Source organism: Lemur catta, chromosome 3, assembly GCF_020740605.2.
Source record: "Lemur catta isolate mLemCat1 chromosome 3, mLemCat1.pri, whole genome shotgun sequence".
In the NCBI taxonomy this organism is placed as follows: Eukaryota; Metazoa; Chordata; class Mammalia; order Primates; family Lemuridae; genus Lemur; species Lemur catta.
The window spans coordinates 85,586,076-85,603,561 of NC_059130.1; the positions used below are offsets into that span (position 1 = coordinate 85,586,076).

Genomic DNA, 17,486 nt, shown 5'->3' on the forward strand with positions numbered 1-17,486 from the left:
ATGTGGTTTGAATATTTGTGTCCCCTCCAAAATTCATGTTGAAATTTACTTGCCAATGCAATAGTATCAAGAGGTGGGACCTTTAGGACTGCAGTCCCCAAGCTGCTGGTGGAAGTGAACAATGGCGCAGTGGGGGCAAACAGTCTGGCAGTTCCTCAAACAATTGAACATATAATTACCATATGACTCAGCAATTCCACTCCTAGGTTCATACCACAGAGAAATGAAAACATAACTACACCAAAAGTTGTACGTGAACATTCATAGTAGCATTATTTAAAATAGCCAAAAGACAGAAATAACCCAAGCAGCAATCAACTGACATAAACAAAATGTGGTATGTCCATAGAGTGAAATATTATTCAGCCATAAAAAGGGATGAAGGATTGATACATGCTACAACGTGAATGAACCTTGAACACATTCTGCTAAGAGAAAGAAGCCAATCACAAAAGATCACATATTACATGATTCCATTTATAAAAAATGTCCAAAATAGGCAAACTATATAGAGAGAAAGTATTATAGATTAGTGATTGCCTAGGGCTGGGAAGCGTGGGTTGGGGTGATGTCTAAGGGGTACAGGGTTTATTTTTGGGATTATAAAAATGTTCTAAAATTGATTGTGGCAATGGTTGCACAACTCTGTGTATATAATAAAGCTATTAAATTGTATACTTCAGAAGGTGAATTGTATTTATACAGTGAATTATATCTCCACAAAGTTGTTTAAAAAAGAGATAAACTTGGAAAAACAAAGTTCTTCTACATCATCAGCAACATCAATACCAAACAGGAATTGTATTCAAAAATAAGATATGACTCACAATAGCAATAAAATCTATAAAGTATCTAGGACCAACCCATCAAAGAATGCAACAGACCCCTATGAAGAATTTTTTAAATTCTAGCAAAGCATATATCCTATATAAAGGAAAACATGCATAGGTGGGTAAATTAATAACATTCTAATAAAAATGCCACCAAGATTTTTTCAGGACCTAGAAAAATGTATTCTAAAATGTGTAAGGGAGAATGAAGATCTACTCACAGCTAAGCCAATTTTAAGGAGAATTTTAAAGAGGGATTCTCAACCTAGTCAATATGAATACATATTCACAAAGCCATGGCAATTTTTTTTTTTTTGGCAATACATACAGTCCTGGGCCAGGCGTGGTGGCTCACGCTTGTAATCCTAGCACTCTGGGAGGCCGAGGTGGGAGGATCACTTGAGGTCAGGAGTTTGAGACCAGCCTGAGCCAGAGCAAGATCCCATCTCTACTAAACATAGAAAAAATTAGCTAGGCATGGTGGTACATGCCTATAGTCCTAGCTGCTTGGGAGGCTGAGGCAGGAGGATCACTTGAGCCTATGAGTTTGAGGTTGCTGTGAGCTAGGTTGACTCCATGGCACTCTAGCCTAGGCAACAGAGCAAAACTCTGTCTCAAAAAAAAAAAAGAAAAGAAAAAATACATCCAGTCCTGGAATGCATGGTAATTTTTAAAATATTAATATGGCATTGCGGCTGGGCGCAGTGCCTCATACTTGTAGTCCTAGCACTCTGGGAGGCCAAGGTAGGAGGATTGCTTGAGGTCAGGAGTTCAACATCAGCCTGAACAAGAGCAAGACTTCATCTCTACCAAAAATAGAAAAAATTAGCCAGGTGTGATGGCACACACCTATAGTCCCAGCTACTCAGGAGGCTGAGGCAGGAAGATCACTTGAGCCCAGGAGTTTGAGGTTGCAGTGAGCTGTGATGAGACCACTGCACTCTACCCAGGGTGAGAGAGTGAGACTCTCTCTCAAAAAAAAAAAATATATGTCGTACTGGAACACGAACAAATAAAAATTGATTGGGAGAAGATATTGACAGTATCAGAAACTGCCAGGGGATTAATTTGCAGAACTCCTGCACATCAGGCCTGAGGCACAGGCTCCATCCAGACAAGACGCCAAGGCTTCATCCAGGTGGGGACCACAAAGACTTAACAGAGGTGAGCTGAGCCTAGAGCCTGCCTGCTCCACTGGTCATACTTTGGCTTGAGAAGCCAGGTCTGAAATTTATCAACGGAGAAAGAGGCGTACATTTTGAATGGAAGGTATAGTTAGTTAATAGACTTATAATTTGGGCAGGGTAGAAGTATTACTATATAGTGATATTACAGTTAAGGAAACTGAAGCTCACGGAGATTAAGCAGCTTGTCCCAAGTCACACAGCCAGCAAAGACCAAGAACCAGATGTCTTGTAGAATGAATAGACTGTATGTCATCTGTTTCATGCTGTCCCTTGCCTCTCTCCTCCACACTCCCTCCCTGCCCTGTGAGTCAGAATACAGAGTTCTTCCAGGTCAATACCCTCTCCAGGGCGGTGGCCCTTGCCTTACTCACCCACAGGGATGCACTGGAAGGCCATGTCCTTGTTGGCAGTGTTGCAGGTGGGGAGCCCCAGCGGGAACTGGCCCACCTCAAGGCTGGCCATCTCATCCCAACTCTCCAGGGTCCCTTCCAGGGGCACGGTGCGGATGCTGTTGTCCTCAGAATACTCCTGCTGGCTGCTCAGTGTCAAAGTGGAGGTGTCGCTGAACATGAGGCTGGAGCCCAGGCTCAGAGTCTCATTGGAGCCCAGGAGCAGGGTCACGCACGAGGGTGGAGAGATGGTGGAGTTGGGCCCAGGGGTGTTGGCGTGCAAGCTGATACCCTCACTGGAGCCGGGAATCAGGGTCACGCACGAGGCCTGAGTGACAGTCATGTTCAAATCAGATCTGGGATATCTGTTTGAAGCCACATTTACGGATTCCTTGGAACTTGTGCTCCAGATTGCACCAAAGGCTCCTTTTGAAACTGACCCAGAGATGTTATGTGAAGCTGAAGTGAGGGTCTTGTTTGTGTCTGGGATTAGAGTCCCATAAGAATCAGGAGCTACATTCAGGTTTGGGTTGGAGATGTTTCTTGAGCCTGCACCGAGCAGCTGATTGGAGTCAAGATCCAGAGAAGAGTTTGAGGATGGAATAAGCAGTGCTTTTGAGCCTGGCCTGGAGATACAGCTGCCCAGAAGCAGGGATTCTCTAGAATGGGGCCTTATAAATGGGTTTAATTCAGGCCTGGAAGGATTGGAGTTACTCTGACCCAAATCAAAAGTCTTGCTTGGCAGGCACTTGAAGGCCTGTTCAGAATTAGACCCACGGTGGTTCTCTGAGCTCTGACTGGCGGGCTCAGTAGAGCCAGAGCTCAGAATGGGGTTTGAGGCTGGACAGAGAGTCTCCTGTGTGTCAGGCCTCAAGATGTGCTTCAAATCCTGGTCCAAGGCTTCACCAGAGCAAGAACTGGTGACCTGGAGGGAGGCAGGAGCCATGGCCCTGCTGTCATCAGGCCTGGGGGTGTTACTGGTCCCTGACACAGGACTCAGAGTTGGATGAAGATCTGGAATGAGAGCCAAGCCAGGACTTAGGGGTGGGTTCAACATAGGAACAAGAGTCATATCTGGGTTGGGCTCAGGAATGGTACCAAGGCCTGAAACTGGAGCCCCAGAGGCATTGAGACTTGGCATTATCTCTGGGTCTTCAGGAAGGACAAGGTTAGGCCCTGGACTCAGGGCCATGTCCAGTCTGAAGGTCTCTCAACACCACTTCCCCCTTCTCTTCAACAGCCAGCTGTCGCGTTCCCCGCAGTACTCCTGGGAGAGAGAAAAGACACATGCGGCCATGCCATACCCATTAAAGCCTTTCTAGGGTTCCCACTATCTTTAGCCCCTTGCTGTGGCTTACAAGGACCTTGGTGGCCATGCCCAGCCCCCCTTTCCAGCCCATCACTTGTTGCTCTCTTGCTCTCTTGGTTCCAGCCACAGCCCATGAGTTTCCCTTCTTTGGCCACAACCTGCTCCCTCTCAGCCCAAGGTCCTGAACAAAGGCAATTGCCTTGGCTTGGAACCTCCTCTCATCATCCTTGGCCAATCCCACTCTTTCTAGAAAAATGCTCATCACACTTTGTTCCAATGACCCATTTAGTGGCCTAGCCCTTGCTACAGACAAGTTCTGTGATGGCAAGGACCATGTATATCTTTGTCCCCAGGGTGTCCCCAGCTCCTAGCACAGTGCTAGGTACACAGCTGGAAGTCTACAGACAAATAGCAAACTTCTTCCACTTTAAGGTAGAAAAAGGGAAGAAAGTGTCTTATGGGTTACCCTACTTACAGCTGGCAACATGTGACTTGGTGACCTAAGTTCAGCAGCAAGCACCCCTGAGCCTTGGGAGATTGGGTTGCTCCAAGCCAGAGGCAAACCCCTAAGTTGCTAGAACTACTGTGCAAGTGGCCACGGCACTAGATTCTCAGAGCAACACTGGCAGAGCTGCCTACAGCCCTTAACAGTTTGCATGTTCCGGGTGAGGCAGTCTACGTGGAGGAGAGCAGAGGGCAGTTATCCAAAGCAGGGCCCGCCACAACCCAGAACTGCTGGATGAACCCACCAATCCTCTCCTACCCCCACCCCGGGCCACCCTCCCTGCAGGAATCGTAGGGACCACTCACCGGCATGCATGGTGTTCTTAAGCAGGAGTGGGTCCCTGGGAGGAGATGCAGAAGGAAACCAAGTCAGGGGAAGAGTGCCTTTTCAACACCTACTGCGCAGCCTACTCCTGGAAGTTAAATGTTATTGCCCCATTGTATACGCGAAGAAATGAAGGTCAAGGAGAAGAAGGTCACTCACCCCACTGGCCCTCCAGGCAGCCAAGATTGTCTCTACACCAGCCCCCTGCCTAACCCCCTCCATGGCTTCCTGCCTTCTTTAGGACAGAGTCCCCAGTTGTTAGCAAACCTAAAAGGCCCTTCTGTATCTGGTCCCAGTCCCCTTTTCACCCTCTTGCCCCTCCATACGTCCCCTTCCCATCTCCATTCCACCCTTGCTCGACTCCGTTGACTTACTGCAGAGAACCAGGCTCCCAGTTGGGGGTGGGCCTTCCACAAGCTGGGCACCCCTTCCCCACTGCCCTTCCCTAGCTCGTGCCTACAGCTCCAACCTTTCAGGGATCAGCTCAAATGTTAAGAGCCTTCAGGGTCCCCTAGACAGGCGAGAGCCACCTATAAGTTCTCAGGGCACCTTGTTCACTTCCCCTTTCTTGGCACACAGTATCTGGCTCCCCCACTAGCCAGCAAGCCCCGAAAGAGCAGAGACTGCGTCTGCCATGCTCTCTGCCGATTTCTAATGTCCAGCATAGCACCTGGCACACAGTGACTGTTCAGTACCTGTTTGAGTTTGTTATTTCGTTATTGACTTTTCTGTCTTCTTCATTTGATCCTTTCACTAGCTCATTTCCTCACTTGTTCATTTATTATTCATTCATGTGCTAACTCATTCACTAAATCATTTACTCCACAAATTTGGCCGTGTACCTTTATATTAATAGCTGAGCTTTGAAGAGACCACAGATTTGGAGATACATAGTCCTGAGTTCAATTCCCAGCTCATCCTCTTGCTAGTCTGAGTAAACCTGGGCAAGAGACTTTTCCCCTCATAAAGCCCAGGGGCGGGGGTCACTACAGTGCCTGGCACAGAGCACGTGGCCCACCGAGGGCCTTCCCTAAATGGTATTTATGGCCACTTGTTTTACCACTGCCTGCCAGGCACTGCGGGCAGAGGGCTGTGGCGCTCAGCACCCACAGGGGGCCAACTTCATCCCCAGCCAGCGGTCCCACATAGCTTGGCGCTGGCCTCAGCAGCAGGGAGTCCCCTTACCGTCAGCACCAGAGGCGACTTTACCCTGAAGCTAATGAATTTAAAATGTGGCGGCTCCTTGACCTCACAGTCCCTTTCTAAAGCCCTGTACTTAACTTTATGTTCATAATTTTGCCTTTTTTCCCTTAAGGAGGTCCCTGGATCCCCCCTTCATCATCCCTCCCACCTGTGCACGGACGTCCGTGCACGAGCGCACGCACGCAGGGGCCACAGCGACCAAAGGGAAGCGTTTTCAACCTGGAAAAATAAGGGTTGGTGCAGCCTATGAGGCAGTGAGTAGGATTTTCAAAGACCTAACTTGTTTGGGCCGAGGAAGAAAGTAATAATCTCTGTCCCCCAGCCTAACAGATGCGCAATACCAGGTCACGGGGCAGAAGGCCACGGATCTCAACCCAGGCTGACCCTCCCTCTTCCGTGGGGAAAGATCCGATCACCCCATGTTCTCCTGCCGCCTCGGTCCTCTTGCTCCATCCTACAACAGCCAGTCAAGGTTTCAGAAGTGACTGGCAGTACCGGGCAGCCTGTGGCTTGCCCTCCACCAAATGGACATTGTGCCGTGGGAGGAGCAGTGGCTGTTGAGGGGCTTGGGTGGGACCCGAGGAAGCTAAAGAGCTCACTGCTTACAACGGATAGCCACCGACTGCCTAGTGGCCTTTGCCCGCAAGTCCTGGAGCCCCAAACAGAGGGCGGAGCATGGCCATAAAACACCTAGTCTAGTCCAAGGCAGAGAGAATCATTGACCGATTGCCATCCTCTCTCCCTCACCTCAATGAACCCTTCCAGGCCCTGGACAAGGGTTGCTAAAGCCTTCAGAGGGTGGAACTGACAATAGATCGTCCAGTTCCTCATTGAGAATACATATATCCGATGTATGGGCCAAGAATGTGTTAGGCACTTGTGTAAGTGTGCACACACACAACATCTGACATTGGGGCACCTTGGACCCAGAGAATCCAAAACAGAACTCTCCATTTTCCCCCCAAATGAGACCCTTCTATTCTCTTCCATTGCAAGGAACTGGCACCACCGTCCAAGCCAGAAACAGCATTTATCCTTGACTATTCTCCTTCTCACTTGCTGCACCCAATTTGGGCCAAGTACTTCTAATTCTGGCCTCCGAACAGCTCTCAAATCTCTCCCCATCGCTCCATCACCACCACCGGAGCCTAGTCCACTTCCCGTTGCCTCAGGGTTGGATCTTGGAATTGCGTGCTCAACATGGGTCCTTGTATCTAGACCAGCTCCCCAAAAAAGATTTTTCGAAGTAAGCCATAAAGATCTTCCTTTAAAATTGCATGAGGCTGGGTGTGGTGGCTCACACCTGTAATCCTAGCACTTTGGGAGGCCAAGGCAGGAGGATCACTTGAGGTCAGGAGTTCAAGACCAGCCTGACAACATAGCGAAACTCGGTCTCTACAAAAAAATAGAAAAATTAGCCAGGCATGGTAGCCCACGCCTGTAGTCCCAGCTACTTGGGAGGCTGAGCCAGGAGGATCACTTGAGCCCAGGAGTTTGAGGTTGCAGTGAGCTGTGATGACACCATTGCACTCTAGCCAGGGCAACAAAATGATACCTTGTCTCAAAAAAAAAAAATTGCATGAAACAGTGTGATACTGGCATAAAGACAGACATATAATATAGGCTAATGGAATAGAATTGAGAGTCCAGAAATAAACCCACACATATATGGTCAGTTGATTATTGACAAGGATGAGAACTCTATTCAATAGTCTCTTCAACAAATGGTAGTGGGACAGCTGGATATTGACATGCAAAAGAATGAAATTTACACACAAACATTAAGTCAAAATGGATTAAAGATTGTTTAATGGATGTGTAAGAGCTGAAACTATAAAACTCTTGGAAGAAAACACAGGAGTAAATCTTCATGACCTTGGATTTGGCAATGGTTTCTTAGATATGATACCAAAAACATAAGCAAAAAAGAAAAAATAGACAAATTGGACATCATCAAAATTTAAAAGTTTTGTGCATCAAAAGACACTATCAAAAAATGAAAAGATAGCCTACAGAATGAGAAAAAATATTTGCAAATCATATATCTGATAAGCCTCTAGTATCCAGAATATATGAAGAATTCCAATGCAACAACAAAAGGGCAACTCAATTAAAAATTGGGCAAACAACTCAAATAGACACTTCTCCAAAGAATATATACAAGTGGCTGATAAACACATGAAAATATGCTCAAGGTCATTAGTCATTAAAGAAATGCAAATCAAAACCACAATGAAATATCACTTCACACCCACTAGGTTATAATTTTTTTTAATGGAAAATAACAAGTGTTGGTAAAGATGTGTGGAAATTGGAACCTTCAGACATTGCTGTTGGGAATGTAAAATGGTTCTCTCAGCCTCTGGAAAAAAAACATGGTGGTTCCTCAAAAGTTAAACATAGAATTAACATATGACATAATACCTCCACTCCGAGGTATACACTCAAAAGAATTGAAAATTGAAAAAAAAAAAAAGAAAAGAAAAGAAAATTGGTGTTCCAACAAAAATTGTACATAAATGTCCATTGCAGCAGTATTCACAAGAGCCAAAGGTGGAAATAACCCAAATATCCATCAACAAATGAATGGATAAGCAAAATATGGTATATCCATACAATGGATTATTCAGCCTTAAAAAGGAATGAAGTACTATTAATAATACATGCTAAATGTGGACAAACTTTGAAAATATTATGCTAAGTAAAAGAAGCCAGTCACAAAAGACCACATATTATATGACTCCATTTATATGAAATATCCAGAATAGTAAAATCTATGGAAACAGCATATTAAAGCAAATACAAAAAGGTTTCCAAGGGCAGGGGGAAGGTGGAAATAGGAAGTGACGGCTTAATGGGTACAGGATTTCCTTTTGGAGTAGCAAAAATGTTCTGAACTACATAGTAACAATGGTTTCACAACTTTATGAACATGCTAAATGTCCCTAATAGTAAATATTATGCTATGTGTCTTGTACTATAATTTTTAATGCATACAATAGAAAAGAGGGTGTGCATTCACTTTTCTCTCCTCCTCCCTTCTAAAAAAAAACTAAATATTCTGGAAATAACAGAGACAATCATAAAAGGACTCTAAATCTGGAAAGACAGCAGAAGACTGACCAGGCATCTTAGGACCTGAGGGATGACACTATGGTGAGTTCCCTGGGGTTTTCTTTTTATCTCCCAAATATTCAAAACTGGGCACCAGGGAGGCCTGCAACACAGATGTTCATGAACATAAACATACATTGAAAAACAGAAAGACAAAAAGCTCGCTCTCTCCAGCCAAAGGACCAGAAAAGGGGAAGGCCAACAGAGAGGGGCCCCCAAAGGTAAACCCAATCCCTACTTCATACCTGGAGCAGTGGCAGGCCAACCCACCCACAGTGGCAATGTCAGCAGAGCCCTGCATCTCTGGGCCCTCCACCCAGTATCAGCGATCTTACCAGACCCCACAGCTCTTGCCCCCACCCCCTTCTGCTCCAGTAGGCAGTATTAGCAGGAACAGGAGTCCCAGTAATGCCAGAAAAATGAAGCAGACAAGGGCTCTGAAAATTTCCATTGAAACTACAGTCCACAAAAGTAGACCAGAAAGTTTACACTAAACCTTAACAGGCTGACTACCTGCTAAAATAGAAGATTTAAGTAAGATCAAGAATATCTTAAAATAATATCTAAAATGTCAAAAATGCAATAAAAAATTGCTCATCATATCAGAAACTAGGACTCTTACCTTGAGAAAAGACAAGCAACTACTATCAACACTGAGATGAATCAGATGTTGGAATTTGTGACAAGGATTTTACAGTAGTCATCATAAAAATGCTTCAACAAGCAATTACAAATCCACTTGAAACAAATGAAAAAATAGAAAATCTTAACAAAGATATTTTAAAAGGTAATAACTGAAATTAAAATATAAGTCATTTAAAGTATAACTGAAATTTTTAGCTTTATTGAGGTATAATTGATATATAAAAAATTTCACATTTAATGTATATTTTGATGAGTTTGTATGTATGTATACACCTATGATACCATCACCACAACCAAGGTACTAAACATATCACTTCTAAAAACTTCCTTATGTTCTTTTGTGGGATGTGTGTATGTGTATGTGTGTGTATGTGTGCGTTAAGAACACAACATGAGATCTATCCTCTTAATGTATTTTAAAGTGCACAATACCATATGTTAACTATAGGCACTATATTGTACAGAGCTCCAGAACTTAATCATCTTGCATAACTGGAACTTTATACCCACTGAGCAACTACTCCTCATTTCCCCCTCCTCCCAGTAACTGAATTTTTAAAAACTTGCTAGATGGGCTGAATAGTAGAGTGAAGATGACAAAGATGAACACAAGGACAGATCAATAAAATTTACTTAATCTAAAGAGAAAGTAGACATAAAAAAATGAACAGAACCCCAGGGATCTGTGGGAGAATAACAAAATATTTAACATTCATGTCATCAGAATTCCAGAAGGAATAGGGAAAGAATGCTAAAAAAGCATTTGAAGAAGCCATGGCTGAAAACTTCCCAAATTTAATGAAAGACATAAACATACAAATTCAGGAAACTGATCAAACTCCAAATGGGATAAACCTAAAGAAATCCATGCCAAAACATATCATGACTAAACTTCTGAAAAATAAAGACAATGAAAAAAAATTTACTTTTTTTTTTAGCCTGTCAAATTTAGCAGTGGAAGGTTGTATACCAACTTTAGTGACACTAATGTTAATAAGTTCCGCTAACTCACTACTATCGGACTAGCCAGAAAAAAAAAATTAAAAGCAACTAGAGAGCATGAGCTACAGGGGAACACCAATTTAAATGACAGCAGATTTCTCATTTGAAACCATGGAAGCCAAAAGGAAGTGGCACATATTTTTCAAGTGCTGAAAGAAAAGAACTGCCAATTGCACATTCTTTATTTGGCAAAACTATCCATCAGGAATGAAGGAGAAACAAAGACATTCTCAGATGAAGGGAAAATGCATGCAAATCCAACCAAGATATTCCCCTCTTTCAAATGAAAGAATGTTAAATATTTTGTTATTCTCCCACAGATCCCCGGGGTTCCGTTGATTTTTTTCTGTCTACTTTCTCTGTGACTTCTCATGGGTTTTCAGACTGTGCTGTGTAGGTGGAGCTTATATTTTTAAAAAGATATTGTTTCCTTATGTCTGAGGAAAATAAAAAAGATTAAAATTATTTTTAAATAAGTAATCTTTTATAAATAAAAATTAATTAATTAATTAACTAATTAAAACATTTCACCAGCTACATCCATCCCCTTCCCTGGCCTTGCACCCCATACCTGTACCACTCTCAACTTCTCCCAGGGGCTCAAATGTGTTGACCTCCTCTTTCTGTGGGGCCTTTGCAGACGCTCTTTCCTCTTCCTGTAATCTGCCCCAGGACTACTCACCTAAACTTCAGTTGCTTCCTCTGGCTAACATCTAGTCACATTTCAGACATCAGCTTTGATGTCCCTTCCTCTAGGAAGTCTTCCTGGGATCCTCAAATGTGGTTGAGGCACTCTCCTCATGTGATCACTCTCTATCAGAGGACACTCTATTTACTTGCATGTTTCAATTCAAGAAAATGAGCTTGGTGAATGTCTGGCTGTCTTGTTACTGCTATTTCTCTACCACATAGCACAGTGCCTGGCATACAGGAGAGGTTCAGAACACATTCATGGAATAAGGGATGAATGAATGACAACACTTCAAGATAGATACCATTATCCTCATTTGCTGGCATATTAGTTCAGACCGTTCAGGAGTCTAATTCAGGAGTCTCAAGTGATTTTTGCAAAGTCCCAGGCAAGTGGTAGAGGCAGGATTCAAACTCAGGTTCTCCCAACTCACAATTTTCCTCACAATAACATAGAGGTTCCCAAGGCACAAATCACTCAGTGGAACCACATCTTTCTGTTTCTCATTCCTCATTCCCTCCATCACTGATAGTCCCCTACCCTAAATAAAAAGCCCAGTGAAAACAAGGCAACCCTCATGATGTCCAGCTATAATGGCAAAACCCAAGGCTTTGGAGTCAGACAGATTTTAATTCCAAACCTGCTCTGTCTCTACCAGCTGTGAGAACCTGGACAGGTGACCTCACTACTCTAAACGTCCCTATCCAGATAGGATCATGCACAGAAAGCGATGACCACAGTGCCTGGCCCACAGCAGGCCCTCAGTTAATGTTCATCCCCCGGCCCTTCCTCCTCCTGGGTGCCGGCAGGCCGGAGGGACCTGAGAAAAAGACAAAGCCTGGTTTCCAGGTTCTTGGCCTTCTCTTCCCCAGGGCGATGGTATTTCCTCACCCCCCCTTCCCTCCCCTCCCCCCAACTCCTGCCCACCACTCTCTCAGGACCTGAGAGCTTAAATTCTTTCTCTGTGAGCCTGAGCTGCTGACGTAAAGTTCAATGTGTTACCTCCACCTGGGGCATCCACATGGTAACAGAAAATTCAGCCTTAAGCCAAAGGTGTGAAGTCTAGCTGTGGAATTACAGCCAGAGGGGGCAGAATTTTATGGGGGGGGGGTCAAGGTGGTAATTGCCTTGTGGAGGCTGCCCCCACCCCTGGCACTTTCCCAGAGCCAGCCCTCAGCTTACCTGGGCACCCCCAAGCCCAGGGCAGGGTTATAGCCTTTGTGAGGTCACCATGACCCGGAAGTCCCCCAGCCAATAGGGCCCCAGCTCCTGCCCACACAGGGGTGGTGTCCCCTCAAGGAAGGATCTATCTTCAGACCCTCCACAACCACCTGGAAAGGACCTCACTGCAAATGAAGACTGAGTTCCTTTTTGTTTTGTTTTTTTTAGATTATTTCGGGGGGTCTTCCGGTGAGGACTGGAAAACCTGCTAGACAAATTCTAAAAGAGCGGTAACAGTAAAGACTGAGTTCCTTGCCTGGCACTCAAGTCTCCCCATAAAAGCCCTCACCGTGTGACCTCATACCTCTGTCTCAGGGTAACAAGGGCTTTGAAATCAGGTGGTCTGTGATGAGGAAACTGACACCCAGAGAGGGCAAATATTGGCCCAGGCCCACGAGCGAGGACACCTGTGTCCTTGGTCTTTTCCCTGCCCCCCCCCCAGCTGCTATTGGAGGGCAGATAGGAGTGCTGAGCTGGGCAGGGCCGGGTGACACACAACAGTGAGACTTGGATTCTACAATAAAGAAATGCTGCTATCTTTCTAAAGAAGATTTTAACCATGAGCAATAGCTAAACTAATTAAGATTATCAGTGACTAGATAGAGAAACTTCACTGGGCACCACTACAAAATGATAGTGGAACCGCCCATGAAGCTGTATTTCCCTTCCCCCAGGCCATTTGTCCCGAGATATGCTGCCCAGAAATCAGCCTCATCAGACCCAAACCCAGCGCTTCACAGTGACCTCACCTTAGCAGCTCCCAAGCTCACAAATTCCCTCCTGTCCACCTTGGATAGCCTTTCTTCCCCACCCCACCTCCTCTTCCTTCTCCTCCCCTGCCCACACTCTTCTCTATCTGACTTCCTTGGTTCAATATTATGTTTGTGAGATTTTACATTTTTGTAACAGGTAGCTGATCCTTCTTCTAACTGTTGGTGCCCCTTGAATTTCTTCCTGTTTTTGGTCTCTTTCCAAAGCCTTCAGGTGTCTGGGGTGGGGGGGGTTGTTTGTTTTGTTTTGTTTGTAATTTGCTTTTTTAAGACAGAGTCTCACTCTGTTGCCCCTGGCTGGAGTGCAGTAGCATCATCATAGCTCACTGCAACCTCAAACTCCTGGGCTCCAGTGATCCTCCTGCCTCAGTCAGCCTCCTAAGTAGCTGGGACTACAGGTGTGCACTATTTTTGGTAGAGACAGGGTCTCACTCTTGCTCCAACTTGTCTTGAACTCCTGAGCTCAAGCGATCCTCCTGCCTGGACCTCCCAGAGTGCTAGGATTACAGGCATGAGCCACTGTGCCTGGCCTCAGTAAATCTATTCTTTCTGGCTGCTTCTAAGATCTTTTACTTTGATGTTATGCAATTTTACTATGCCACATATAGGTATGAATTTTTTTTCTACTTGGGATTCATTGTGATTCCTAAATCTTGCGATTGGTGTTAATCAGCAATTTTGAAAAATTTTCCAGAAACATTGGAAAATATTGCCTTTTTCTCATTCTTTCTCTGCTGTTCTCCTACAACTCTGATTAGACGCCTGTTAGCCCTTCTCTCTGTCCTCGTTGTCTTTTAACCTCTCTTTCATGTTTTCCATCTCTTTATTTCCCTATACTGAGGGAATCTTATCTTTTTATTTTTCCTTTTTTGAGACAGGGTCTCACTCTGTTGCCAGGGCTAGAGTGCAGTGGCATCATCATAGCTCACAGTAACCTCAAAACTCCTGGGCTCAAGCATCCTTCCACCTCAGCCTCCCCAGTAGCTGGGACTATAGGCACATGCCACCATGTCCATCAAGCTTTTCTATTTTTAGTAGAGACAGGGTCTCACCCTTGCTGGTTTTGAACTCCTGAGCTAAAGTGATCCTCCAGCCTTGGCCTCGGCCTCCCAGAATGCTAGGATTACAGGCATGAGCCAACTCGTCCAGCCCCTTCTAATCTTATCTAATTCTCTAATCGGCTATGTCTAGCCTAATGTTAAATCCTTCCATTGAGTTTTTTTATTTTAATTACATTTTTCATTTCTAGAAGTTCTATTCAGCTTCTTCTCAAATGTGCTTGGTTATTCTATGTGGTCTACTGTTCCTTGTTCATATCTTAAAGCTATTTTTTATTTCTTCAAACATATTCCTGGTATGATAATTTTGAATTCTAAAGACTGGGTGTGTCTGATCCTGCTGTTTATTCTTTCTTTTGGTGTTCCCCATGCTACGTTATTTTCTTATAAATTTTGGGATTGTTGCCTGGGATTGATGAGCTGCTTATTTCCCTGGAACTTTGCCCTAGAATTCCTTAAGGTCTGGGTGGAAGCTGTGTTCCTCTTGAGAAAACTTGTTTTTCTTTTGCTGGTTACCTTGGGGCACTACCTACATGAACTACTTTAAAATAAACTCTGCTATTTAGAATTTTTAGACCACCCAAGCAGTATGAATTTGGACCAAATACCTGTATGGGGGCCAGCTTGTGGTTATTAATTTTTAGAAGTTTGTTTTTATATCCCACCAAGTGCCAATGTCAAAATAGGCAGGTGGGTTTTTCTCTTTAGCTTTTACTGCGTATGTAGCCATTGGAGAACCATCATTATGAAGGTGTATTCTATTAGAATCACCACAGTGGTATTTTTTTTTTCTTTTTCACCTTACTACTTCTTCCAGAATTTTTTAAATTTTATTTTATTTTTTTAAAAAAAACAGAGTCTTGCTCTGTCACCCAGGCTGGAGTTGGTGGCATCATCATAACCCACTACAGCCTCTAACTCCTGGGCTCAAGTGATCCTCCTGCCTCAGCCTCCCAAGTAGCTGGGACTACAGGTGCGTGCCACCACACCCAGCTAATTTTTTTATTTTTTATAGAGACAGGGTCTCACTATATTGCCCAAGCTAGTCTTGAACTCCTGGCCTATGTGTCCCTCTGGCCTCAGCCACCCAAAGTGCTGGGATGACAGGTGTGCGCCACTGCGCCCAGCCAGAATCCCCACTTTGAAGGGGGTCCCAGGCTTTATGTCTTGCCAGCACAACCTGTATAGCCATCAAAGTGGACATTCGGGGTCTCCAGGGTTTGGCAATAGTCCTCAGGACAAAAGTCAGCCTTGACAGTGGCTCGATGGGCCCCAGCACCTGTGTGTTGAATGTTCATGAGCTGGATTCAGGAACAATCATTTTCCTAACTTCAGTAATTCAAGGCTGCATTTCCCCATGTTGTGACGGGCCTCTCTGGGGGAGGAGGGGACGACAGGAGGAAGGGACACTGCTTCATACAAGTTGGTGGGGCCTCTCAGGGCCCAGGAGACAGAACCTCCTGTAGCACCAGTTCTAACAATGGCTGTTCCACATCCGAAATGTTGGGGCCTCCTGACCACCTCTATTTTCTCCTCCCCTATACTATGCCATGGGGCATGTGGGGGGGTATCAGGTATCGAAGTAACCCAGGTAACAAAACCTGAGGCTCAAATTTCCATGGTCTATTTGCTGTTCTGAGCAGTATGGTGTGGGGAGTCCTGTGGCTTTGTGGGGGCGCGGGGTGGTCAGGGCTAAAATAGGACAGCCTGGGTGCTCCAGGCAGCTGACCTGCACCGGCCATTTCTCAAGACCAGCTTCCAGAGTGCAAAGCTGAGTGCGTCAGTCTCTGGCCTCCCCCATAGGTGAAGCCACCCCCTCTGCTCCAGTTAGAAGCCAAGCTCTTTAGCAGGGTACCTAGCCCTGCCCACCGCCCCTCCCCGGTTCCCACCTGGTGCTCCAGTCACACTGCGCTGCTCACAGAAGACACACTCTTCTCCCACACACCAGGGCCCACTCCCGCACGCTGGCTCCCTTTGACTGCCACAGCCTCCCTGGCCCCTGCCCCCCATGCCCCCTGGCCCACCCAGGAGCCTGGGGCTCCTCCTCTGTGCTCCTAACCTGTGTCTCCTCCACCTGCGTGCCCCCACCCGGGCCCACGCCACTCTCCAGGCCCGACATCCTTACAGGCTGCGTGGTTTGGATGTGCCCCAGCTCTGAAACAGCTGTTCCACATCTGAAATGCAGGCGGCCCCACCAGCCCCTGGTTTCTTCTCTCCTGCAATATAGTGTGGGGCGGACCCTCAGAGCCCAGCACAGAGCCTGGCACACGGTGCATGCTCAGTCACTTAACGAGTTGTGTCGCACGAGAAACGTCACAGACACTTCTCAGGGGTGTTCTCAGAATGGTCTAAAACAGGGCTGTTCCTCTTGGTAAAAGCCAGAGCTGGCGGAAATCTCCTTCCCCCCAGAAGCAGGTGCAGAGCCCTCCGAGCCAGGAGAGGCAGAGCTGGCCGCCTGCTAGGCCTGCTGAGTCGAGGAGACGAGGCCCTCACGCCCCTGCTCTGCTGCTAACTGGCTCCGGTTCCCTTATACTAAAGGGGGCATAATGATGCCTCCCTCATAAGAGTGTCACGTACACCAAATAAGCAACGTTCCAAAATGAGGGCGGTTTGTACACGGAGGGCCCTTGTGGACTGTAAGAACTAAGTTCTGAATTTTGCTTTTGAAAAGAGATTTGTCCAGCATTGCCATTAAGTATTGTAGCCCAGCAAAGTGACACTCCGTTGTACATGGGCGTGGACAAGAAAACAGCAGATGCCACAACACCAGGCAGCGGGGCCTGGGGTCAGCCTGACCTGAGTTTGAACCTGACACTGAGGTGACTTGGGACAAGTCTCGACCTCTCTGGGCCTCGATTTCTTTGCCTGCAACATGGGGACACAAGAACCATTTGTCAGTGTTTCGTGCCCTTAATTCTCAGAAGGGTGGATGCAGGGAGGGATGTGTTTTGCAGGTCTGGTGGTTTGCTGTTCCTTTATAACTGTAAAGTAAACCACATGCGGTTCTTACTCTGAGATGTGGCTACGGTCATTCTCAGTTAACTTTTGTGACTGTTATAATACCCAGTTAACACACCTTCCATGCCTTATTACACCCCCCTAAGTAACGGGGCACACCAAACATGCCTGCTTACCTGCGACCCCTTACTGTCTCCCCAGAGGCTGAGGACCCCGGCAGCCTGCAGCCCTGACGCCCACCCAGGGCAGCTGCTGGGAGAGGGTTTGTTGCATTGATTTG

The 17,486-nt window shown here is 45.9% G+C and overlaps 1 protein-coding gene and 1 non-coding gene across 2 annotated transcripts in view; both read right to left on the minus strand.

Annotated features, from left to right (window-relative positions):
- MROH7 (maestro heat like repeat family member 7) overlaps positions 1-12,366 on the minus strand; it is a 49,498-nt gene extending 37,132 nt beyond the window's left edge. The window contains exons 1-3 of the mRNA XM_045547938.1: positions 12,202-12,366; positions 4,522-4,560; positions 2,389-3,673 (exon numbers count right to left, since the gene is read on the minus strand). Of these exons, the coding sequence (XP_045403894.1) occupies positions 2,389-3,598 (1,210 nt within the window). The 5' untranslated portion in view covers positions 3,599-3,673; positions 4,522-4,560; positions 12,202-12,366. The remainder of the gene's footprint in view (positions 1-2,388; positions 3,674-4,521; positions 4,561-12,201) is intronic.
- A 231-nt stretch (positions 12,367-12,597) lies between these two features.
- Positions 12,598-12,659, minus strand: LOC123636227. Its single transcript, XR_006734423.1, has one exon. It is a non-coding gene; the product is annotated as a U7 small nuclear RNA (small nuclear RNA).
- Between the last annotated feature and the right edge of the window lie 4,827 nt (positions 12,660-17,486).